At 34.6% G+C, this 27,065-nt stretch overlaps 3 protein-coding genes across 3 annotated transcripts; all 3 read left to right on the forward strand.

Moving 5' to 3' along the window:
* The first annotated feature begins 11,143 nt into the window (after positions 1-11,143).
* LOC132272950 (protein SRC2-like) lies at positions 11,144-11,674 on the forward strand. The gene has a single exon (XM_059774010.1). It carries the CDS (start codon positions 11,144-11,146, stop codon positions 11,672-11,674), a length of 531 nt encoding a protein of 176 aa, XP_059629993.1.
* Positions 11,675-13,191: 1,517 nt separating this feature from the next.
* Positions 13,192-13,981, forward strand: LOC132274572 (protein SRC2-like). The gene has a single exon (XM_059775883.1). The coding sequence runs from the start codon at positions 13,324-13,326 to the stop codon at positions 13,867-13,869; it is 546 nt and encodes a 181-aa protein (XP_059631866.1). The 5' UTR covers positions 13,192-13,323; the 3' UTR covers positions 13,870-13,981.
* Positions 13,982-20,732: 6,751 nt separating this feature from the next.
* On the forward strand, positions 20,733-21,834 carry LOC132274573 (protein SRC2 homolog). The gene has a single exon (XM_059775884.1). The coding sequence runs from the start codon at positions 21,214-21,216 to the stop codon at positions 21,769-21,771; it is 558 nt and encodes a 185-aa protein (XP_059631867.1). The 5' UTR covers positions 20,733-21,213; the 3' UTR covers positions 21,772-21,834.
* Positions 21,835-27,065: the final 5,231 nt, after the last annotated feature.

Consider the following 27,065-nt stretch of genomic DNA (forward strand, 5'->3'; position numbering starts at 1 on the left):
GTGAAAAGACAAGGGATAAGCAAAGAGAATGAACAAAAGGGGGAAAGGAACAATGGTACCAAGTTGAGAGGAGTGGAATGGCGGTGCAAAAATAGGCCAGCTCGTGAATTCCATGAGCACGCCCCCAAACTTGGTTTCAAAAACCTGTCAAAAGATATCTATACAAAGCAAGAATCATATGAATCCAAATTCAATGAAAATAACTACAATTTATTCGACTAAAAACTATAATTTATGCAAAGTAGCAAAAGGGATATAGTTATAAGTGCAAAAGAAAAACTGAGAAGCAAATGCCAAATGCGGCCCAACATAAGTCTAAAAAGTACTACTGAAAAGGAAAATAAGATGAAAAATATGAAATCACTCCATCATTGGAGTAGAGGAGGAAGCACTAAGTGGGCCAGGTGCACGGTCAATCAATGACTGGAGCATAGCCTGCAGAATCTCTTGATTTTCCTGAGTCTTCTGGACGGCACCCTTTATGGCATCAAAGCGCAAGGAAAAGGCATCGAGACGAGCATTCAAGGCGAGATAGTTGGCGTAAGTCATGACATCCGGCGGCGGTACAAAAGGGGCAGCTGGAGAAGCAGGGGCATCAGGAGCAGGAGGAGTAGGAGCCACATGGGCGGCTGGAGTACCCCAATCCAACTCATCACCAATGCGGGCATGACGGGACGTCTAAAGCTGAGCTGTGCTGGACTTCTAGACCCCAAGGTTGAAGTTCAACACATCTTTCTCTTTCTGCTCACCACGGGGAGCTCGGAACCCCGCATTTTTGAGCAACCTTGTAATAAGGTATGGGAATGGGAATACCCAGGTGGTGGTAGTGCGCGACCGAACCAAGATTAATTCATTGTAGATTTTTAGCAATTGGTCCCAGACAAGCTGTGGGACACAAAACCAACATTCCTTTTCAGTATAGTAGAGGGTTTTCAGAAAATCCCCCTTACGCTCGGAATGGCCTGGCACGGGTAGGACATTCTTGGCCAAGACCGAATCGAGGAACCACAGCCGGCATGGTAAGAAAGATTTATTGGTGCTTGTGGTTCTGTTGCCGGTGAATTGACCATAACAAATTTCTCCCACAATGTCCGCTAAGGTAAGCTTATCGGGACCTTCAACATAAAGGGCGAGGCCCGCCTCATCCGCCGGCGAAACCAAGGGGTAATCCATAGCCATAGCAAGGTCATCCAGGTCGAATTCATAATCATAGCCATCAATGGTGGTTTTGAGTTTGTCTGGTTCCTCACATGAGTGGAACAAGTTGGCATAGAACAGACGGACCACACGAGGGTAGTAAGAATGAGTGCGCGGTTTGAAAAGAGAGGCGAGGCCACGGGCCCTTAATTCACTGACGGACCATGCGGTCTCCAAATTGTTCTCAAAAGTATTTGCAATGTCGAATTTGACTTCGGTTTCAATTGGCCATTCAGCCCAATTTGGGGTCGGAGGAACATTAGAAGGGCCCTCGGATGAACGAGTGCGCTTGGAAATAACCCTAGGAGCCATTAAAATGAAGAAAACTGGTTCGGGAATTTCTACGAACACCTAGTGTGCAACAGAATTGGGAAGAGAGCAAAAATAAGGTTAGAAATGCAAAAACCCTAAAATTTTAACCTGCAATCAACAAAACACAACCCCAAACAATTGCAAATCCTCCACATAATCAATTCCGTCTTCCATTGATTCACAAATTGAAAGAAAGGGAGAATAAAACTTACCCCAAGTTGATGAACCAAAAACTCTCTTGTTAGAGCTTTGGGATGGAAGATGATGAGGATGAGGAAGATGGATAAATGATGAGGATAGATAAAAAAGGATGAGATTGATGGGGTTGAAGTGAGAGAGAGATTGAGAGGTGATTGAAAGGGTTGAGGGCGAGAGTGGAGAGAATGAAGGGTTGAAAGGAGAATAAAAGAAGGAAAAATGGGCATGAAAACCCATTTAAAACCTCACCAGCGAAGGCTGCGGGCGCCCGCGGAATGGATGGCGGGGGCCCGCGCGGCTTGGTGAGGCCCCCCGAAGGTTGGTTTACCACTGCCTAATTTGGCGGGCGCCCGCTGTGGCGCTGCGGGCGCCCGCGGGGCCTCTCTACAGCTGCCTTGTGCAGCTTAAGCTTTGGCCTACAAAGGCCGGGCCAGGGTCGAAGAATACCGAATTTGAAAATTCAAGTGTCTAAGGACCTATGACACCTCGTAGAACCTGCAGAACAGGAATTGAAGCGCATTTTCAAAAACGCTAGACTTGAGGTCCAAATCTCCCATTATCTTTGGATTTGTCGAGAAAATTGCCGAAATGACCTTGCAAAAGACTGAAAATTGCACCGAGACCTTAAAATGACTAAGAAAACCGCATGTGACTTTTGGAATGCAATTCGAGACAATTTTGTAAGAGGTCACATTTTGGCTATACTTAGCGAACTTCCGAAAAATTCTTAGCTGTGATACCCCCGAATTTCCGAATGCGGGTTGGCCAGGCCCACGCCCGAATACCCGAGGATATCAAAACAAATTGATAATAAACGAATACAAGGTACAAAAGAATAAAGAAAAATAAATAAAAATCTGACAAGAAACTAAAATGATAATCTAATAATAAACCTCATAATATATTTCCATTAATTAATAAACTCTTCTGATACAACTGATCCTCCAAAATACAACTCGGGAATCCATACTGTGTGGACCCCTAGAAAATCCAAACTAAATAAATGACAGTAATCTAAAACAGGAAACTGAATCATAAAGGAACTCTTATGTAGCATCGGAAGAATGAAGTAGGCTGATCCCCGCTCAGCAAGAACAACCTCTACTCGTGACGAACACCTGAAAAATAATGGTGGGTCAGGCCCACAAACAAGTTCTACTCTACTACAGTCCAAGCAGAGATCCGATACACGTATACATCCTAGTCAATCCAACAGTAATTAGTAGTCCGTATATATATATATACACACTAAAGGAACCTCACTAGACTATAGGGTTGTCTCAACCTGAATAGTAGGCAACATGCAAAACGCACATATAGTGGGCATGAGTACCTAGACCTACTAGGGTACACAACTACACTATATCTAGCTACACATCCCTAGCGATATACGCGCCCTAACCATTGATCCTGAGACTCAATAAGTCATTCAACTTGTTCAGCTGACCTAACTTGAATATAAGTAGGACTTAACATTTTAGTTAATCCATTCCCTTATATAATAAATTAATCCTCCATAAGTCATTCAACTTGTTCAGCTGACCTGACTTAAATATAAGTAGGACTTAACATTTTAGTTAATCCATTCCCTTATATAAAATAGGTAGGACTTAACTGATAAGTTAATCCATCCCTAGAATGCCACCGTCCCATACCGGTGCATTAAACCACACAATCCAACAATTGATGTAACAATTAAGGAAATACATCAAACATTCCATAAATAACTATGATAAATTTGATATCAAGTTATCACATAATATGAATGACTTATTATTTCTTTAAACTTCCTATATCATATGTCCTACACAAACTGAATCTTATACATGATGATATTTTATTATACCGTTAAATAAGGATTCTCTATATCCAATTCATCCGACACATTTAATCTCAATTGCTAAAATATTTTAAAAGATTAAATCCATTCGTTTGTTTAAAACATTCAAATAGCAAACATCATTATGATTGAGTCTATTTAAATTTATTAAAACCCAAACCTAGTCCCTATTTAATATTCAGGAATCCTAGGCATGTTTCTACGTTCCATCATTCCACAGATATGAAAAATACATAATTTAAACATGTAAAAATTCACACTGGGAATCAAATCAAAATCATGCATTTATCAATTCAAAACACAAGAACAGAAATAAACCAAATTCATAAAACCTATGTTCTAATCCAATTAAACATGTATAATTATTTAATTTTATGTGTTTAATAAATCCTGAAATTTCCTAGGCATGTATAGAAACACGAATCAAAGGGAAAGAGATAGAAGAAGAACTTGTCTTAAACTTTCGGATCGAAAGTTAAACTTCTTCTTCCTTGATCTTCTCTCTAAAGGATTTTTCTCCTCATTCCTTCCTTTTCCTCCTTCCCTCTTTAACACTATCTCTCTAGTATATATCACGTGAATATTTCTAACCCCCTTTTACAACCTATAGCTATATATTTATAGGTTAAATAAAATAACCCTAACCATTTTCCCAATCCAAGTCAATTTAAAAAAAAAATGAAAATAAAAATATTAAAAAGGTAAGTAAAATATGTTACGTATATAATTTATGTATATGTTTATTAAATAAATAAATTATACACATTCCATTATTTATTAATTGATTATCCAATAATATTTAAGTTACCATAATATTATAAAGTAACTTAAAACATAACACGTATCAAATCTATGTATATTTTTATTATTTAAATAAACATATATATCAGATTAAATATTACTATCCAAATTACCATAAAAGTAATTAATAAATTACTTTCTCTTTTATATATATATTAAAAAGGTAAGTAAAATATGTTACGTATATAATTTATGTATATGTTTATTAAAAAAATAAATTATACACATTCCATTATTTATTAATGGATTATCCAATAATACTTAAGTTACCATAATATTATAAAGTAACTTAAAACATAACACGTATCAAATCTATGTATATTTTTATTATTTAAATATAAAACATATATATCAGATTAAATATTACTACCCAAGTTACCATAAAAATAATTAATAAATTACTTTCCTTTTTATATATGTATATAATATATATCTATATATATACATATATTATCCATGGGTAATAATCCATACGCATCCAACCTTCTATCCAAGTAGTCCATGGAACCCAATTGGTTGGCCCATTATTACTAACCATAATTATTAAAGAAAATAAAATAAAATAATAAAAGAAAAGAAAACATTTAATTTACAATTAATCAAAACACCATTTAAGCACATAATCTAATTAAACAATTAACACATAGACAAATACAAATAATACATAGACACATAATCAAATAATCAAGTAATACCTAATTCAATTAAACACATAAGCAATTAGTCAAATAATTAATTAAATAATTAAAAAATACAATTAAAACAAATAAATAAATACCGAGACTATCCTTTTAAAATTAGGGGTATTACATTAGCCAAGGCAAATTGAAGGAGGGAAGTTTGGAAAATTGAAGAATTTCTTCCATGAATGCTAAATTTATTGTCTATAGCTAGACGAACCAGGCATTGCATGGCACACTAATCCTCGTAGATTGGGTCCGTCAATAGGACTTTCTCAACTTTTCGAAAAGAGACTATGCCGTCGATGTAAGGCTTAAGCCGTTGGCCATTAACCTTGAAGAAAGATCCATTGGTAGGATCTTAGAGTTCAACTGCACCATGAGGAAAAACGGCGGTGATGACATATGGACCATCCCACCGCGAACGGAGTTTACCGAAAAAGAGTCTCAATCTAGAATTGAAAAGCCAAACTTTTTGTCCAGGGGCAAAAAACTTTTTGACAATGTGCTTGTCATGAAAAGCTTTAGTCTTTGCCTTATAGATTTTGGCGCTTTTATACACATCATTTTGAAGTTCCTCAAGTTCATTGAGTTGCAATTTACAAGTAGATCCGGCCTGCTTGAGATCAAAGTTGAGCCTTTTTATGGCCCAATAAGCACGGTGCTCTAGTTCAACGGGGAGACGACACGCTTTGCCAAAGACAAGTTGATATGGCAACATGCCAATGGTTGTCTTATAAGCTGTCTGGTAAGCCCAAAGTGCATCGTTTAGTCTTAATGACCAATCTTTGCGGTCTAGTCGAACCATTTTTTTCCAAGATGTGCTTAATCTCCTGACTAAATACTTCCACTTGACCACTCGTTTGAGGATGGTAAGGCGTGGCAACCTTGTGAAGGACGGAGTACTTAGAGAGGACGGATTTAAGGTAACGATTTCGGAAATAAGTTCCACTGTCACTAATGATTGCTCGGGGCGTACCAAAATGACTAAAAATGTTGAACTGAATGAAGTTGATCACTACTTTATGATCACTAGTTTTGGTAGCTTCAGCTTCAACCCACTTGGAAACATAATCCACCACTACAAGGATGTACTCATAGCCATAAGAAGTTGGAAATGGTCCCATGAAGTCGATCCCCCACACATCAAAAAATTTTATGATTAAGATAGGAGTGATGGGCATCATGTCCCTCTGGGACATGGATCCGAGCTATTGACATCGCTCACAAGATTTACAGAAATTGTATGCATCCCAAAACATGGATGGCCAATAAAATCCGCTTTGAAGGACTTTGTCGGCGGTCTTTTTGGCACTAAAGTGTCCCCTACAAGCAAGAGTGTGGCAGAAATTTAGGCACTTGTGGTTTCATTGTCAGGAATGCATCTCCGGATGATTTAATCCGAGCAATATTTGAACAACTCCGGATCTTCCCAAAAGAAATACTTAACTTGGGAGAAGAACAGGTCTTTCTCTTGTTTAGACCAATTGGAAGGAATTTTGCCTATCGCTAGATAGTTGACAATATCCGCATACCAAGGGAGACTGGAATGGGAAATCTGAAAAAGTTGCTCATCCGGAAAGGAATCACGGACTGCGGCAAATTCAGAAGATTTTTCAATGAGTAAACGAGAGAGATAGTCTGCGACAACATTGTCGGTCCCTTTTTTGTCCCGGATTTCAATGTCAAACTCTTGAAGTAAGAGTATCCATCGAATTAGACGAGGTTTGGTCTCTTTTTTAGCGAGCAAATGCCTAAGAGCGGCATAATCCGAGAAGACAATAACCTTGGATCCTAGAAGGTAAGAATGGAATTTATCCAAGGCATACACCACAGCTAGCAATTCTTTTTCAGTGGTGGTGTAATTTAATTGAGCATCGGATAGAGTCTTGCTAGCATAATAGATGACGTATAGAAGTTTTTCCACACGTTGGCCTAAAACCGCACCTAATGCATAATGATCTCAAATAGAAGAAACCAATTAGGCGGTTTCATGATTGGGTCGGATGAGAGAAGAGTGCGTAGTTTCACGAAAGCTTCCATACAAGCTTCATCAAAATTGAATGGAACGTCCTTGGCAAGAAGATTACACAAGGGCCGAGAGATTTTGCTAAAATCTTTAATGAATCGACGATAGAAGCAGGCAAATCCAAGGAAGGAACGGATTTGACGGACCGAATTTGGAGGAGGGAGATTTGAGATTAACTCCACTTTGGCTTTGTCAACCTCAATTCCCCTTTTTGAAACGACATGTCATAAAACAATGCCTTCTTAGACCTTTGAAGTACAAGAGATAGATTTTGGAGACACAAGTCAAAAGAGGATCCAAAGACGGAGAAATCGTCCATGAATACCTCTAAGAATTTTTCAACCATATCCGAAAATATGGATATCATGCATCTTTGGAACGTGGCCGGTGCATTGCAAAGCCCAAAAGGCATGCGTTTATAAGCAAAGATTCCGAAAGGGCATGTGAATGTGGTCTTCTCTTGATCTTGTGGATCAATTGCCACTTGGTTATAGCCGGAATAACCATCAAGGAAACAATAGAAGCTTTGGCCGGCTAATCTCTCTATGATTTGATCAATGAATAAGAGTGGAAAATGATCCTTCCTAGTGGTAGAGTTAAGTTTCCTGTAGTCGATACACACATGCCACCCGGTGGTGGTGCGTTGTAGCACGAGCTCTCCCGCGGAATTTTCAACGACGGTGAGGCCGGATTTTTTAGGAACAACTTGAGTAAGACACACCCATTTGCTATCGGAGTTAGGGTAGATGATTCCTGCATCTAATAGCTTGATCACTTCTTTTATGACTACTTCCTTCATGTCAGGATTCAACCGGCGCTGCACTTCTCTAGAAGGTTTAGCGTCGTCCTCCCATGATTATGACATTGTACACATATGTTAAACGAGTGACCCTCGTTGAAGGACTCACACTATTGGCTGCTGAAAAGTCCGCCTCTAAAATGTCTCGTAGTTTTATTATTTACATGATTAGTTTGAGGACTGTCAGCTGTTAAATGCAAGTTAATAAAAAAGAAAATAAACTGAAGTGTTTGGTCTTCTCATTCACAAATCAACTCTTCAAGTTTCTTGGTACGTATAATCTTCTCTCTCTCTCTCTTTCTAAGTTCATCCTCTAATACGTATATTAATGTTGTTCCTCTTTTTGTATGTTCTGATCTCCTTTTGTGGAAATTTTACATTTACGTACTAATTGTTAGTACTGTTGTTACTCATTTTATATGTTCTCATGATATGATCTGATCTCCTTTTTGTGCTTCACCAAATTTCAGATCTAGTGGTTAATTCTTTTGTGCGTCATTGAATTTTACATTTACTAGTTATTCCTCATTTTAGATCTACTAGTTCTTTTGTGCTTCCTTTTATTCCTCATTTTATATGCATTTTTATATGTTGTTTTCAAAATTCCGAGTTATTATTGTTATTCCTCATTTTATATGCATTTTTGTATTTTGTTATTCCTCATTTTATATGACACTGCCCAGGTTCTTTTTTCTCCTCTTGTTTGTACTAATTATTAGTGTTGTTCCTCATTTTGTAGCTTCTGATCGATCTCCTTTTGTGGAAATTTTACATTTACGTACTAGTTGTTAGTGTTGTTACTCATTTTATGTGTTTCTCATGATCTGATCTCCTTTTTGTCCTTCACTAAATTTCAGATCTAGTGGGTAATTCTTTTGTGCTTCATTGAATTTTTACATTTACTAGTTATTCCTCTTTTTAGATCTACTAGTTCTTTTGTGCTTCCTTTTATTCCTCATTTTATATGCATTTTACATGTTCTTTTCAAAATTCCTAGTTATTATTGTTATTCCTCATTTTATATGCATCTTTATATTTTGTTTTAACTTGAAGCACAGCAGCTAGTAGTAATTTTTAATTTTTCTTTCATCTTATTTATTTATTTTTATTTGAATAGTAAAGCTAACATTGGATATCATTTAATTCATATTTGGGCTCGAATAGGGGTGGTTAATAGGCGGGTTGGGCTGAATTTGGGTTCGGTTAAAAATTGATAGATCAACATGAGTCAAGATCCACACTCAACTCGTTCAGAACGGGTTGAAAATGGACAATGTCAACTCATTATGACCCATAAACTCATTAATTGTTATTTTTTTAAAAAAAAAATTTATACGGATATAGCATACATTATAGGAAGGTAAAGAAAATAATTACATTATAGGAAGGTAAACAGATTCACGGCTGAAAGACAATGCTACAAAGTACAAACACAGAATATACCGATATAGCATACATTATACGAAGGTAAAGAAAAACCACTATATATAGTTGATGTGAAGCAAAAGCAGTAATCTCATTCTCTCTCTCTAGTATGTACTCTCACTCCTTAAAGTTTATCTCACTATATATATAGTTTCTCTTTCTAAGAAATTAGAATTCAGAGAAACAAAGGAAGCTGATGTAGTATTCAAAAAGAAACTTTTTTTTTTGGTTAAAAATTTAAAAAGAAACTTGTAGATCTCTTTAACTCTCGCTCTTGAGTCTTGATTGGTTGGTGTAAAAATGCCAGTACACTATCTGATCTTTGAACTTACTAGTCAAAAAGGTGTTCATGAGTACATGATGAGTACATAGATAAGTTTTGACCATAACTGAAAAAAAATTGTTGGGTAAATATAGAATCTGGTCAGGAATTTCTTTCGAACAGAACCAAAAATGGTCATTCGAAGGCAAGAAAACACTGAACATTAATCATCAATTGAAAATGCAAGAATGCAGCTATTTAAAACAGAATCTTTCAATAGTTTTTGCCGCTCATAGTAACAGTAATACTAGCATTATTAATATCTTATTTTTCTAAAATTGGTAGTTTTCTAAATTACATTAAAATAATATTTTCAAAAATTACTATTCATTTGCAAAATAATTAGTTGTCTAATATTATATACAATAAAAATAATTATTATTTGTAATTATTAATTATTTTTAATTTTTTAATTTTTTTTAAAGTTTTAAATTTATTTTAAATTATTATTTAAAATTATTTTTTAATTTATTATTTTTTTAAGAAGAAATTTTTAAAGAAAGAAATTTAGAGGGAGGGGATTGATGAGAGACAAATTTAGAGAGAGATGATTGTGAGAGAATTTTAGAAAAAGAAATGAGTTAAAAATTACCCAATCAATCTTGACCCTCAAGTTAAATATGATTTACCCATAATCATTAAAAAGCGGATGGATATGAGCGGGTTGATGGTTCCTGACCCTTTTTGCTACACCTAGGCTCGAACTGCACCTTAATACTCCCACCTTAATTATTATTTGATATCAATATATTATAAGTAACTTTTATATTTTTGTCTTGGGGCTCAAATTATATAGAGTTTCAAATGCTTTGTATATAAATTTCACATAGTTGTTTTTTTTTTTTTTTTTTTTAAAGGTAATTTCACATTTCACATATCACATAGGTCCCCTGATGAATTCCCTGATTAGGTGCTCTTCCCATTAATTCTAAATTCAATCAATACTCCATCACCAAACACACTCTCGCATGCGGTTTGTATCTATGGTATGTGGAGGGAGAGAAACAGTACGTTGAAATTAATTTTTAAAGACATTTCCATGTAGATGTATGGAACTATTTCGAACCTTCACAGCTCTTTCACGATTTGGGATTACATTTCCAGTATGCAACCAAAAATTTGAATAAAATTGACACGTTTGCTTATGTGTGCCGCATTATAATACTCCTTTTCACAATTGCTTAATTAACCACACTTGTCTGAGCACTGCATTAATATGCCAAAATTATAAAGAGAAAAGTATGTTAATTTGCCATTAATTCAACTACCTCTGGTTGGATGGAAATTAAGAGGAAGGAGAGAGGAAAGATGGAGAATGCTACCGCTATATAATTCATGTAGACCGAGAAGAACGAGTAAACACACGCTTATAGAAAAATTACAAATACTGAAATACAGGAATTCAAAAGAAAATTCTAGAAAAACATTCATACAAATTATAATTCTTATATGAGTTGAAGTATTGTTCTTCTCATTCACAAATCAATTTCTTGGTTTAATCTTCTCTCTCTCAAAGTTCATCCACTAACTTACAGGAGGCATGGCTTGTTGCTCCAAACCCGAGACGAAATGGGTCTGCAACGAGTTTGAGATCACTCTAATTTCAGCTACAGATGTTGAAGGTCGAAATTTTTCGAGGACGAGAGTTTATGCAGGTGTCTCAATCTGTGGTGGGGCGGAGCAGAAAACTCCGGTGGACATGGAGAACGGGACCAACCCTACTTTGAATTTCAACGCCATACACCCCATAGATGACTCCGATGTCCAACATTATTGCTCCAGGGTTGTGATCAAGTTATACTGGAAACGGCGGCTTTTAAGTGACCGATGCATCGGTCACGTTGATGTGCCGCTGAGGGAGCTCAGAGATAGGGCGTCTAGACCCTATGTGGAATACCCCGTGAGAAGAGGATCAATTGTTACAAAGGGAACGCTGAGATTTTCATATCGGTTCGGGGAAACCAAAGCTGCTGGAAACCCTTCTTGTAGCTGGATCAAGAGAGCATTCGACGGAGTTATTGCATTTGTGAGCGTGTTAGCACTTGCTGTGCCATGTTGTGTAGCTAGCTAATGGCCATCTATATCTATACAATTTCCTTGAATTTCAGAATATATATATGTCATTCACAAAAGTTGTGAATTCATTCTTCTTTCTGTTGATTGATCAATCTTTATATGGTGTAATTGTGTGGTTCTGTAACCAAATTGGTTCTGTAATCAATCTTTATATGGTGTATTTGCTGGACTATCATTCTTCTTCTTCTTCTTCTTTTTTAAATATATATTTTTAGATCAATTGCATAAAATTTTCTTGACCTAAAACAATTTACATCTCACCTCACCAACCAAATGCTAATTAGCACATGATCGACCAAAATATTTTGGAAGACACCCTATTGCATCAAGTTTACACGGTCAAAATATTAGGTCTTTATAATTGAGCACGATGCTCGATCTTGGACATTCAGCAAGCAGACTTCTGCAACTTGAAAAAGTTAATTGTGTAAAGAACAGAACTTTATAATGGATAGTGTGAAAATTGATAGATACTTTAAAGGTCTAATTCTGCGGATCCAATTTATTATGTTGCCCTAATATGATAGTATTTAATCATTTTGAGCATTCTAAACTCCTATATTTGTGTTATTTTGATCATCATAGTAAGATATCTACAACTCTTAAATGTGATTCTAAATTTTGGGTGAAACAAATAAAAATTTGTATTTTTGTTGCATGTATTTCATCTGTAATTTCTGTTTAATTTCACAAGAAGTTTGACATTAATTTATTATTGTTACTTTTATTTTTATTTTTTCAAAACAACATTATTTTAATTATTTGAGGATTTGCAATTTACCAAGTAATCTCTTTGTTCACTCTGTCAAACTTGGCCAACTCATTTCTCCTCTCACATGAATTAATTTCTACCTACCGACATGACATCCAACCAATCTTCTTGTTAATTACAGTATTAAAGTTGTAGCAATTTGAAGAACGAGAATAAGTAAACACACTTGGTCCTTTTTTAAGTGTCTTAGTTTAGATTCAAAACATAATTACAATTTTTGTAAGGTATAATAAGGAGGGTGGGTATTATAATACGCAACTTGTGTCTATGATATATAGTGGGAGAGAAACAGTTGACTTTTCAATTCTAAAACTTCTTCTTTCAGCGTCACCCAGCTCATTTTTAACGATATTTGGAGTATACTTCTCTCCGTCAAGTCAAGCACATTGGAACTACTTGGAATCTCTTCAGTTCTTTAATTTTCAATTCTAAGTCTATTGTTTTAAAAAAAAATTTCTTTTAATTAATACACACACATATTTCTTTTAAGACATAAATTCTTGACCCTTTTTTAAAAAATAAGAGACTGATATTATTAGACCACTGATCGGTTGATATTGATTTAATATTTCTCACACGTTATGTTTCTTCTTTTTTATATTTTTCTTTCTCATATTAGGTTTTATCGGTGTATATATTTAGGTTTCATTTTTTAAAATTTTTTATTTTTCTCAACCCAAATATAATATAATTTTTAATTATAAAACAAATTATATATTATAATTACATGGTACAAATTCAGCACTCCAAATTAAATTTTCTGACCCCGCTCGTGTTAGTCTTTCACAAACTCTTTAAGTTCATTGGTTTTTCTTCCAGACAGGTTCTCCCTCCTCTCTCTCTCCACCTTCATCTTCCAAGTTACAGCAGCCATGGGTTGTTGCATCAAACCGCGCACGCAGGCAGATATGGTCTGCACGGAGTTTGAGATCAATCTTATCTCAGCCAAAAATCTTAAAGATGGAAAAGTTTTCAGTAGGAAAGTTTATGCTAGGGTTTCAATTGGTGGTGGCACAGAGAAGCAAAGTTGGGTGGACACGAATAACGGGACCAACCCTTCATGGCATTTCAACACCATACACACCATAGATGAGTCCTCGGTCCAAAACCCTTGCACCATGCTTGTCATCAAGTTATACAGTCAAAGGTGGATTGGGGACCGATACATCGGTGAGGTTCATGTGTCACTGAAAGAGCTCAAAGATCAAGCGCCAAAAGGTAGCAACACAGTGGATTACAAAGTGAAAAAAGGATCAGAATATTCGCAGGGAACGCTGAAATTTTCATACAGGTTTGGGGGAACCATGAAGGCTGATGATGACGATGAAAAGCCTATCAGCTGCAAGAGAGCATTACATGGTGCAGTTATGTTAGCTTTCAGCACGTCACTTAACTTTCTGTTTGGAATTCCAATATAATTTGGATTGAGGTCTGCGGAGTACAAGAGAGAGATTACGCTGGAGAGGATCCGCTTCCATTAATTAGAATGGTATTTCTCTCATTGGTTGTTATTAGCTTTTTTTTTTTTTTAGGTAATTAGGTGGTCAAAACATTTGCACCTTTTTTTTATATGTCAAAATATATCTTTTGAGTTAATTGTATAGAATCTCTTGAACCGTAAGAAATTTGTGTATATGTTACCATTTGGATTTGGGAGGTAATATGTAAATTTTCAAGTTTTGTGCAATTAAACTTGAGGACAATTTAATTGTGGAGTGGAGGAGCAGGATTAATTGGGTGTATGGTTGGGTGCACCATCATTTGATGATTTGTTAATCTTTGCTGTTTTGTTTAAGTTGTTTTTACTTTCAGTCGCAGAAAACACACAATATAAATACTTCACACAATATAAATTGCCAAAAGATATCTTTCATAAGGAATCATAAAGTACAGATATTTAAGGAGAGAGTAGTGTAAGAGGAAGATGAAGAAGTCTTCTCTTTGCGTCATTTAAATTGGGACCTATGATAAATGACCGATCATCCTGAGCCTTCTTTTTCTTATCCACTGTCTACCACTCCCATCTGTTTAATTAAAATATTAGAGCATCCGCAGCCCACTAGCGGAAGCCTTATTCCGCAAGCCAAATCTGCTTTTGGTCCTCCAGCGGCCTCTTCCAAATGGTAGGGCCCATTTGAGGCTTGTGGGCTGGCTCGCGGTATTCAGCTAGCCGACTCGCGATCGGGGTATTTTTTTTTTTTGTTTTCTATGAATCCAAAACGGCGCCGTTTAGTTGTCTTTCTTTTGTCACTTTGTAACAGTGGTGTAACAGTGCACCAAACAGTGCCTTAATTTTTTTTTTTTTTTTTAAAAAGCCTAAAAATAGGTTCAAATGAGCTCCTTTTTTTGGAAAAAAAATAAAATAAAATTCATTAAATAAAAAATATATTGTTTAGGCACTATTTATAGAAAAAAAAAAAAAAAATTATTTGGGCCAAAAAAAAATTCCAAAAGCTTTTGTTTTTTTTCCTTAAAATTTGTTTTTTTTTTTTTTTTTTACTTTAAATTGTAATCCTTATTTTCTTATTCCAATTCATTATTTTTAATCCTTATTTTGTAATCCTTATTTATTTGGGCCAAAAATATATAAAAAAAGCTTTTTTTAACACTTTTTGTAAAAAAAAATTAAAATTTTAAAAATATTGCCAATAAAAATTCATATTTTAAAAATATAGCCGTTACAAATATAACGGTTAAAAATTCAATTTTAAAAAATATAGCCGTTAAAAATATAACCGTTTAGGAAAAGTTAAAAAAAATAATAATAATTTTAATTTTTTATTATTATTTTTTTAGAGCGAAAATTCGGAGAGCCTGATGATGTGCATGTTTTTGGAGAGCGAAAACTGCTGACGTGGTTCTTGGAATTGCTGATATGGCTCTTAGAAAAGCTGATGTGGCGTTTTTAGAAAGTCAAAATTTGGAGAGACTGGTGCAGATGCTCTTAGTGGCTCTAATTAGGGACTGGTGTTCTCGAGTAACCTTTTACTCATTTTGCATTCCTTTGCTCTTCGATCGGATCTTATTCTTAATTTTTGTATATAGGAATTCAGTTATAGCCACACTAGTGCAATACCAAAATGTTTGAGCATGAAGTAAAGTTTCATTTATATCAATTAATTCGAAATAAAGTTTATTCATGTACGTAGTTAAAAACTTAGCATATCAAACAAATAAAGGGCAATCAAAAACAGCCCTACATGTTGTACTTGTAGGGCAATAATATGTGATACCAATAGAGAACATTGTTCTAGTCACATGTGTAAGCTATGCACAAGTGATTGATGGAGATCACTCAGCATGGACTCCACCCCATATGACGTGAATGGGAAAAGAATTGGGTTCATAATTTTTTTTTTTCAAAAATTTACATTATAAATTGTTTTCAAGAGAAACCCCAAAATCTATAATAATAAATTATTTTTAAATTTATTAGTAAATTAGTACAGAAGTACTTTTAGTATAGTTAAATAATTAACAGTCATAATAACAAATATATTGTTTAAATTTATAATTATCATAAGAAATGAAGGGGAGAAAAACTATGACTAATAAAAAATATGTATTTATATTAAATTTATTATTAATCGAGGCGAATTCAGGAATCGAGGCATTGCGAGTTTTAAACTCTCTTTCCACCTGAGCTACAACAAAAACAAGGTTTTAGCTACCAAAATTGCATTATTAGTGACAAAAATTTTGTAGTTTTTTTTTTTTTTTTTTAAGAGAAGATAAGGGGCCCTTAAAGAAGGGAAGGAAAAACCAATCAAACCTATTTTACATATTTCACTTGAAGTAGTGTGACCAAAACAATGACCAAAAACCAAAAATTATCACCATTAACAAACTTTAACCATTAACAGCATATGCAAAATGTGCATAACTTCAAACAGACTTCTAACACTAAGGGGTTAGTAGTTTAGCGATATCAGATCTTTACTTTTCAAAGAGAGACCAAGGATTTAAGTCTTCATAAAAATATATGTGTGTGAGTATCAACTATGAAATGAAAAAAAAAAAAAAAAAAAAAAAAAAAAAAAAAAAAAAAAATGGCTTCCAACATCTGAACTCGAGCTTGATTAGAATAAAAGTCAGGACTGAGCACAAGCAGTGGAGCAGCCTTGCATGAAAAGAAGATAAAGCTGAGATAGACTAGAAACCAGAAACTTTCCTCAAGTCTGAACTATTTCTCAGCTTAATAGTGGCTCGTCTTGCCCTGATACAGGACTTGATTTGACTTATTATTTGTTGGGGAGTAGAACACTGGCTTCTGAAAGCCCTAGCATTCATTTCCATCCAAATGAATCATATCTGATCAACAGTTAAGAAAAATGTAAAACCCAGTAATTTCCTAAATGAAGTTCCAGATGCGAGCACTAAACTTACAGTTGTAGAACAAGTGGTTAATGGATTCTCATTCAGAACAACAGAGATAGCAGCAATTTGTATCATGCTTATTTTGTCACAAATATATATTGTCATTAGCCTACGAAATTTGTCGTAGCTAATAAATTTGTTTTAGCAGACAAAACTTTTCCTTAGCTATTGAATAATTACCCCCCAGTTATTTCGTTGCAAAATAATTTTAAAAAATTATAATTATACTTCGCACGTATAATCAGTCTTTATATTCCATAACATTTCATCATGCATGCTCATATACAAAATAAGTTCATTATCAAATGAATTTCGTTGTGAATACTAGGATATTTAATGTGAAGTTATTTTTGTAGTAAATTTTTTTTATTGTAAAAGCAACGAAATTTAAATTCGGTAGTAAATACCATACTATACTATAAAATTGAATTCGTAGTAAATTTTTTGTAGTTTCTTTTTTTATTTTTTTGGAAAGTAAAGCAATTTATAGCTATATAATTTATTTTCTAAAGATTTTTTTTTTTTTTTTTTCTAAGGCAAGAATATTAAGAATTAGTGATCAGAAGGGAGAAGGTTCTACAAGGTTCCAATACGAGAACAACTTAGCCACTCGGACAACATGACACTTGTAATAAATTTTATATATTATCTCTATTGCATATTAGTTGTCTACTCCAAAATTTTTGACTCATAAAAATTATATATATCACGAAAGTCCAAAAATATAAAAGTCATTAGTTATTTTTTCAACACCACTAGTTCAATTGGACAATTGCTTGGAAAGTTCGAACATGGATAAATTTGTAGTAGGCTAGTAGCAAAAGCAATTGCTTGGCAAGTTCAGAATGTCAGTCAATTTAATGAAAGAAGTTGCAATCTCATTGCGAAGGCACCCTCATCGTAGCAAATTTTTTATTTATTTATTTAATAAATAATAGCAATACTAAATAAGGTTGACTTTGTCAACGAAAGAATCTTATCTATGTCACTTGTTGTATTACATTTAATTAAGAGTACCATTCTTTATGTGTACTTTTCTCCAACACAACATGTACCCAAAAAAAATTAATAATAATAAAGAAAGAACAAAATTTCTATAATTATAGGCCATTAATTAAAACAACTAGCGTTATTATGCAACCTTTAGACATTCACACCCCCCATATATACACAGAAATTGGTTCAAATGAAAGCAAATTCCACCACTCTGCAAGTTGACTTTGAGGAGTTCCAACCAGAACACGCTCGACAAGTAATGGTGGGAAATTTTGAAGAAGAAGAATAAGTAAACACGCTTGAAATATATATGTATATACTGGTACCCAAAAAAAAAAACACGCTTGAAATATCAATATATATGGGACTACAGAGAACTCCAAAACATATAACAAATGCATGCAAATTACAAGATTATTAAATTTTGGTGTCACATTTTTATGTCCTGATCTTCTCATGCATCTTAATTCAAACAAGTTAGGTTTAGGTCTTTCACATTTTCATATGATCTCAAACACACAGTAGCTAGCTAGGCATGGGTTGTTGCTTCAAACCGCGGGCAGATAGGGACTGCACAGAGATGGAGATCAATCTCATTTCAGCTAGTAATCTTAAACCCGTAAAATTTTTCAGTATGAAAGCTTATGCAACGGTTTCAATTGGTGGTAACAAAAAGAAGCAAAGTCCGGTGGACACGAACGGCGAGACCAACCCTGCATGGAACTTCAACACCAGACACACCATAGATGAGTCCGCGGTCCAAAATGATTGCACCATGGTTGTCATCAAGTTATACTGTAGAAGGTGGATTGGGGACCGATACGTCGGTGAGGTTCACGTGTCGCTGAAAGAGCTATTCAAGCGAGCGCCTACAGGTAGCAACACTGTGGAATACAGATTGAATAAAGGATCAGCAGTGGATTCAAATGGAAAGCTGAAATTTGCATACAGGTTTTGGGGAAGAAAGGCTGAAAATCATGAAAAGCCCTCTTTCGGCTGCAAGAGAGCTTTATGTGGCTTATGTCACGCCCCGCCTATGGAGGTTATGCCACGCAGGCGACACGCAGACGCTGAGAAGGACGCTGCATGGCAACTGCATGGCAAGTGGAGTTTCTAGAGTCTTCCGGAATAGTCTAGAGTTATGTGGAAGTTTCTAGATATGTGTAGAAATGTGTAGAAGTGTGTGGAAGGTTCTAGAGTTCTCCAGAGTTGTGTGGAGTAGTATGGAGAATTCTAGAATGTTGTAGATACTAGTAGATAAGTATGGAAGTGTGAAGAAGGTGGGAGAAGATTCTAGATAATCAATCTCCACCGTTGGTTAGAATGCATCCTTGCCGTTCATTAGGGATGGGGATGCCTATAAATAGAGGTAGGACTTCATTTTGTAGGCAACAAGTCCTAGAGTGAGTCTTGAGAGCCTTGTAGAGAGCTTGAGTGCTAGCCTTGTACAAAGCATTCTTTGAAGTAATAGAAGTGTTCTTTCCTTGCCAACTTAAGTGCCTTAGTGTGTGTGAGTGTGCAAGCCAGGTGAGGAGAGGGCGAGGGCAACTACAACACTAGTAAGCGCACGAGGGGAGTGTGTTGGCTAAGGTGTGCACGGGAGTTAGGCTGACCAAGTACTTGCGAGAGTGAAAACAACGTCTTGGTGCCGCACGGGAGCAGCTAGAGTAGTACTGAAACTCTAAGCCCGTGACACTTAGCTACGTTAACTTTGAACGTTTCACTTACTTCTATTTTTGGTGGGACTTGTAGCTAACCTGTTTTTGTGGCTTTAATGGCCTTCTGTACAATTTACATTATATCTACGTAATTTGATTCAATTTTTTAAATAATATATATTTATAAGCACTGAAAGTTTGAAACAAACTTATAAATTGTACCGTAAGATAATTATAATATGCAGATTATGTCTATGGTATATGGAGGGAGAGAAACAGTCAATTTTTCAATTATAAAACTTCCTCTTCTATCACTGTCACCCAACTCATTTTTAATGATCTTAGGAGTAGACTTCTCTCCATCAAACTAAGTCAAGGACAGTGTTGTTGCATGAAAAGACTACAATACCCCGGAGTACTTGCACAGTTACACATGGTGTGGTACTCCAATTCAATACACTGATATGGAAATATTATTTTCCTCTCCATTCGGTAGGGTACCACATACATAAAAGAAATTATTAAATGGTTCCGAATTATTGATACTTGGTAACTCATCTAATAAAAATTAATATTGAGATTTCTTTATAACATATTAATATATTCTTGTGTAGCCATTTTTTTAATTAAAAAATCTGGATTAAATTGAGTGTAATTGTGCAGAACGATCTAATAATTTCTTCATACACAATGCTCCGAAATATTGTAGACTTTCGAGCTACTTCAACTTCCTCAACGCTTTCATCAAGGAAGCAGCCCCTTCTTCATTTCTCCTGACATGATCGACATCCAGGAAACTTCTTGTTAATTAATGCTAATGCTATAGCAATTTGACGGAAGAACAAGAATAAGTGAAAATGCTTTGAACTTTTTAAGTCTTTACTTTAATCTTTATGACACGTTATTGTTTTCGCTAATGTATTTCTTTCTCGTATCAGTTTTTCGTCTATTTATTTAGTTTGCATGGTAAGTATTTTGCATTTCTTTATTTTTTTTTATTTTTAATCAACTTATATATACCATAACCAACATTATTTACAGGGATGATATATTACCTATAGAGTGAGAGGAACAACAGAACGTTCTCCGGAAAGCACTTGACTATAGAAGAATTCTGCAAACAAATCAAGGATTGCATTAGGTGCAAACTCTATGTTGTTCGGCACTCTGATTGTACAACTTCGAGGTCCTTCCAAGTTTGGTGATCAGTGCCAAACCTCCATAGTTTGTTGCCTTCTTGAGCTCTGCTTCTGTTGCTGCTGTCAATTGGGTAGCAACGGCTAGTTGGGTTGGGTGCGCTTTTGAGCCTTGTTTTGGCCCTTCTGTTTTGGGCTGCTGGTTGGTCTTTTGGGCTGCTGCCCCTCCTCTTTGTACATTTTTCCTTATTACTATATTTCTCTATGAAAAAAAGAAAAAAAAAAAACTAAAATAAAATTATAAATTTTAATTACATGGTACAAATTCAGTCCCAAATTATGAAGCCACGGACACTGACACTTCACCGACACTTTTTTTTGGACACTTTCAAACATTTGTAACACAAGCTTAATATTAGTACTCAATACATGTTTTATAGTCGTGTCTTACTTTTTTTAAATTTGGTGTATGGACATATCCGGACACGCTACATAGCTCCCCAATCAAATTTTCCGACTCCAGATCTCTTTTAAGTTTCTTGGTTGTCTCTCTCCCTAGCTCCTCTCCAACTTCATCCTCCAATTTACAGCAGGCATGGCTTGCTGCTCCAAACCACAAGCAGATATGGACTGCACAGAGTTTAAGATCAATCTTATTTCAGCCAGAAATCTTAAACCTGGAAAATTCTTCAGTATGCAAGTTTATGCAACAGTTTCAATCAGTGATGACCCCAGCTCAAAGAAACAAACCCCGGTGGACGATCAAAACGGGATCAATCCTGCATGGAATTTCACCACTGTATACGCCATAGATGAAACCGCCGTCAGACATGATTGCACCGCCCTTATCATCAAGTTATACTGTCAAAGGTGGATTGGGGACCGATACATCGGTGAGGTTCATGTGTCGTTGAAGGAGCTCTACAAACGAGCTCGTAAAGGCTGCAGCTTTAGCAACACAGTGGAATACAGTGTGAGAAAAGGATCAGTATTTTCAATGGGAAAGGTGAGATTTTCGTACGGGTTTCGGGGAACCTTGGTTAATGTGGATGGTGAAAAACCTTCTTCCTGTAACGGAGGATTTCGTGATGTAGCTATAGTAGTTTTGAAAGTTTCACTTAAATTTATTTTTGGTATTGATATTACAATATAAGTCATATATGCACAAAAAAACATTCTTCTTTCTGTGGATTGATCAATATATTGTAGAACTATATGTATATGGTGTAGTTGTGTGGTTCTGTAACCTAATTAGGATGATAGTTTTTGTTTTTCTTCTCTTGTACGTGTATTAGTAGCTCATAACTTAACATTTGGTCTTTCCTTGGGGCTTTTTTTTTTTTTTTTTTGTAACCTTTTTGTAGGTAAATTACACACACTTTCTCTTTTGATATATTTTTAGATTAATTGCATAAAATTTTCTTGTGCCCTAAAAAGATTTTACATATCACCTCATCTACTAAATCTTAGCAGAAAACATTCTAAAAAAAAATTCAAATATTTTGCAATATACACCATTGAACCAAAGTTTACCAGGTGAAAAAATTTGGACTTTTTTTTATCTCCTTAAAAGTTTTTTTTTGTTTTTTTTTAGGTGTAAATATCTTTTGAGTTCATTGTATAAAATCTGCTGAACTATAAAGAATTTGCATGTTGCCTCTTGGATTTTAAAGGTAACATGAAATTTTCAAGTTTTGCGAAACTTAAGGATAATTTAATATTTTTCAAGACAGCTTAATTATTTAACAATTATCTAACCATGGTTAAGCAGTTTATTTGCATACTTTCAATTTTTAAGGAGTTTAATATTATAAATTCGAGGAGTAAAGTGTAAATTTCTTATAACTTAGATGAATTTGTGCAAAGAACCATAAAATTTAACAAAATGGAAGAAACAAGAAAACAAATTGACCCTGCCTTACTTGTCAAAGCAAGTGATTATTAAACATTAAAAAACATCAGTTCATATGGTATGACGTGCATCTGAGGACAACATTGTGAATGTGCGCGTTTATTTTAACTTTTGAGAAGAAAAAAAATTATATATATCTATGTATGATTAATCCTAAAAACTTTTCACTTGCAGTTTATATGCGTGTGTAGCTAGAATTTCAATTCAGAGGAACGTAGTGTAAAAAAAATTTACTTGTTCAAATCAAGGGGCAAAGAAGAAGTAAAACAAAATCATTGCAAAATAATATGATAATCAATCAATAGTATAAGCAAGATAAATAGTTGGTGAATGTAAACATTAAAAAATTGTTCGGTAATATTTTCATTGAATAAAATTGTAAAAGTTTGCATGACAATTACACCATAGACATCATGAAATTCAAGCTGAATGAAAAAAAGTTGCAAAAAGAAGAATTTTCAGAAGGAAAAAAAAAAGAAAAAAAGAATGAGACAACTTTGAAAAAACAGAACAGAAAAAGAGTCTAATTGAAGAACGAAAATTAGCTCTCTTTTTAAAGAAAATTAACCGAATATAAAGAGCAGGAGAAAAGAGAAACAAAAGGTTAATGAAATAATTTTAGATATTTAAATATTTAGGGAGGACATTATATAGAATTTGTCTATATATATAAAAAACCAAGAAAAAAAAATTCACCTTGGTGAGGAGGCATGTGTCCCTCTCGGTCTTAATTGGCTCAGCCCCTTGTGTTCAGCTCATCATTATGGGCTCGCATTCAACAGCTGGCAATACAAATTGGCTAAAGAATCTTTCATATAGTACAGAGACAGAGATAGAGATGGAGATGGAGAAAGAGGAAGATGAAGAGGAAATTTAGGTGGGACCCTGTTATAAAGGACCGATTCATTATCGTGAGCCTTGTCTGTGTGTTTGATGTTTGTGGCTCTTGCTGTTTTTTTGCTTTTGTGCTTCAGGTCGTGTTTGAGACTTCTCTTCTTGTACTTTGTTCTTTCTTATACCGTAATACTTACTTGAATTACCTTAAAAAGAAAGCTTTGAAAATGGTAGGAAAAAGACGAAGGAACAACAAAACCTATAATATATACAAAACAAAACCTCTCTCTCTCTCTCTCTCTCTCTCTCTCTCTCTCTCTCTCTCTCTATATATATATATGTGTTGATTATCTAATTTGATCCTCCAAAAACTGAACCTCTCTCTCTCTCTCTCTCTCTCTCTCTCTCTCTCTCTATATATATATATATATATATATATGTTGATTATCTAATTTGATCCTCCAAAAACTGATTTGTGTGATTACATTTGAGCCTTTATATAGGCAAAACATAAACAAACCCTAAAATAATAAAGTACTAAAATACCCCTATAATTAAAACATTATTAAAAATAACCATAAACATAAATAAAAACCTTAATTTACTAATATCCCTAATTCTATCTTTCTTTTCCCATTTTCCAATGATAAGTGTGGGTCATATGTGGTTCTAGCTCTCGTGGTCGTACTCGATTTTGAGGGGGGTTTCTTCTTTGTGTTTTTCCAAAAAATGTCATTTTGACTCTCAAAAATCCATTTTTTCCCAAAAAAACCCCTGCTGTCAGTATTTTGTTGACTTTTAGTACAAGTGTGCGAGCGGTGGATTCTCGTAACCGGTTACGAGAGCTTGGGCAGTGTAGTGGTCATTTTGTTTTGCCCCCTAACCGGTTAGGAAAGTTTGGTAACCGGTTAGATGTTCTTGGGTCATCTTAGGGTCTTAGAGGTGTGTTATGTCTTGGGAGACCATTGCCTTGTTTTTGGCTTATTTGGTATAATTCTAAGCTTCTCATCTACTTGGAACTCGTTCAAACAAACCGCACATTCGCTAGTTTGTTCTTTTTTGATCTCCACTCTTGAATTGAAATATTGGGATCGACCGAATCACGGATTCATCAAGTCCTCTGTTTTCTATGGCCGGAGAGTAGGCCATTAAAGGGTCTTCGCGAGGCCGATTTCGCGAGAACGAAAATCGTCTAAGAAGATCCAGACAAGTCAACTAAGGGCGGTAAACTTAACGCTAAAAAGTGACAACTGTGAACCAAAAAGAAAAACCAAAAAAATAAAGAAAATACGAAAAAGGAAAGTTGAAATAAGTTGAAAAACATAGAATTTTTGGCGCCCCCGCTTCTTCACTTTCACTTTCTTCCCTTTCGGTTTTCTTATTTTTCTCCTTCCCTTTTCGTTTTAAACTACAAACTAGTATTTATAGCACAAGGAATGCATTGATGAAAATATACCACTAGTATAAGTTCAATGATTTAATTATTTGTTTAACAACTCTTGAACAATTAAATCCTTCCAATGAAAGGTGCAAGTTTATTAACTACATTAATAGCATGCATTGTGCTTTCTTGCAGGCGCAAATTCCATATTCACTGGCGAGAAGCTCCTGACAACAGCCATTTGCTGAGCTTTCCGTAGTGTGAATAGATGCTATTTATGTTCTTTCAATGGTTGTAGCCCTTTAAGTGCTAGTGGCCGGGCTTTTGTTGGACTGCTTGTGTTTCTTGGGCCCGTCTTGTTTGGGCTAGCCCCTTATGGCACACATTTATATCATATATATTAATTTGCTTAGACTTTTCCACAGAGAGAGAGAGATCGGATATATTATTTCCTTTAATAATGAAAAATGATTTTAAACCTTAGGGTGACCTCATTTCTACTACCGGGTCAAATACTATAAGAATTCAAATAACGAATTAGAGCACATTCAATTAGGAGTGGGGCAAATAATTCGTGAATTCGATTCGATTCGAATCGATTTGTGCGAATTGGATTAGATTACTGCTACACCTCCGAATCCGTAACTCACGAATCAAATCACGGATTGAGTTATTAAAAATTCGATCCGTGAAATATATATATATATATTCAAATAATAGATTAGTTAATGATAATTTAATGGATTCTAAGAATGTATTACTTAATAATTATTTAAATATATAAATTAAAATTTTATCTATTGGTTATGGTTAAAAGATAAATAAATAATAAATAATATTAATTATAAAAATAATATTAATAATAGATAATTTAGATAAAATTCGATTTGCAGATTCAATCAGGATTAAGATTTTTTTAATCCGTTGAGAGCGAATCAGATTAAGATTGATGTCTAATCCGATCCGTGGCCACCCCTACATTTAACAATCTCCCTTTTCTTTATATCAAGAAAAAAAAAAATTTTAACTGATATTAATTAGTTAGTGAAGGAAAAAAGCCGAAGTGCATCTATTGATTATAAACACTTTGATTGTGTTACTGAGAAGGTATATCAATGTGGAGTCTCTGCACAAAAAAATGAATTAGTTAGTCGGTATAGCCCTATAAAATGAATAAGATTAAAAAAACTGTACGTGTCTGTAGTCTCTGTGCAAAGTGAAATGAAATGAAAATTAAAATTTATTACAAAAATAAAGGTATTGATTTTCTATATAGTAGTATATTATTTTGGTAGGTAAATTAAGTTTATTAATTAATTGAAAAAGGATGTATAGCAATATGACTACACTAGTGCAATACTCTTTATGCCTTAGATTAGGTCTCATTTTGATGAATACTCCAGCACGTGCTTGTTTATTTTATTTTTTTTCGAATGATGAAGCAAATATAAATATAGTTATAGGTTAACTTGATTCCAGTGATAGGTAGCCCAATTGGCGAATTGGGGCCAATTGTCGCTTCTTGTGTAGAATCTACACCTGTCTTGGATGAATCTCCAGATTGGGGAGACGAAATCACAATCAAAGAAGAGGTGAGAGTGCGTTTCAAGTAGAGAAGAACAGAGGTGGCATACATTGGCAGAATCGAGGTATGACATGCACTTGGAGTCAAAGAGTGGAGAGCTTAGACTGAACCGCAATCCGTAAGATCATTTTCTGCTTGGGGTAGCCATGGAATTCCATACCAGCTTCGACCATGGGATTGGATTGTGCGTTTGGGATATGGCTGATATTGTATGTTTGAGGCCATATTTCCCTGTAGGTCCTACTGTCCAACTAATTGAGTCTGGTGTTGAGGAATTGGGAGGTTGTAAAAGGTTCTACTTTATTGTTTCTCTTGGTTGTTCTTTCATTCTTATTCAATACTACCTACCCAATTACTTAAATATATATATATATGATTAATAATATACTTGAGAAATTATTGGATAAGGAATCTGTATGTATGCCGGCTCATTAGTGTATATATATATAGAGATAGATATTCAGAATAAATTATGTCAGTTTTTTTCCCTTCAAAACCTTGAGAGAAATTAACCATTAAGAATATATAAACAAAGGAATCCCATTTTAAGTGAAAAGAACATGGAAAAAACTAACATCACCACCATCAACGAAAATAAATAAAACAAATGAATAAATATCAATCTTCATTTACAAAAATAATAATAATAATAATAAAAATAAAAAATAAAATAAAAAAATCTTATCAATATTCGACCAAAAAGAAATTAAAAACAAGAGCTGTGACCAAAAAGAA

The sequence above is a fragment of the Cornus florida genome, unplaced genomic scaffold (genome assembly GCF_030987335.1).
Source record: "Cornus florida cultivar Cherokee Brave unplaced genomic scaffold, ASM3098733v1 CherokeeBrave_3.0.0_Hap2_Chr09, whole genome shotgun sequence".
NCBI classification, from domain to species: Eukaryota; Viridiplantae; Streptophyta; class Magnoliopsida; order Cornales; family Cornaceae; genus Cornus; species Cornus florida.

Coding starts and splice junctions, on each gene's coding strand:
- LOC132272950 (XM_059774010.1), top strand. CDS start 11,144: ATGGCTTGTTGCTCCAAACCCGAGACGAAATGGGTCTGCAACGAGTTT.
- LOC132274572 (XM_059775883.1), top strand. CDS start 13,324: ATGGGTTGTTGCATCAAACCGCGCACGCAGGCAGATATGGTCTGCACG.
- LOC132274573 (XM_059775884.1), top strand. CDS start 21,214: ATGGCTTGCTGCTCCAAACCACAAGCAGATATGGACTGCACAGAGTTT.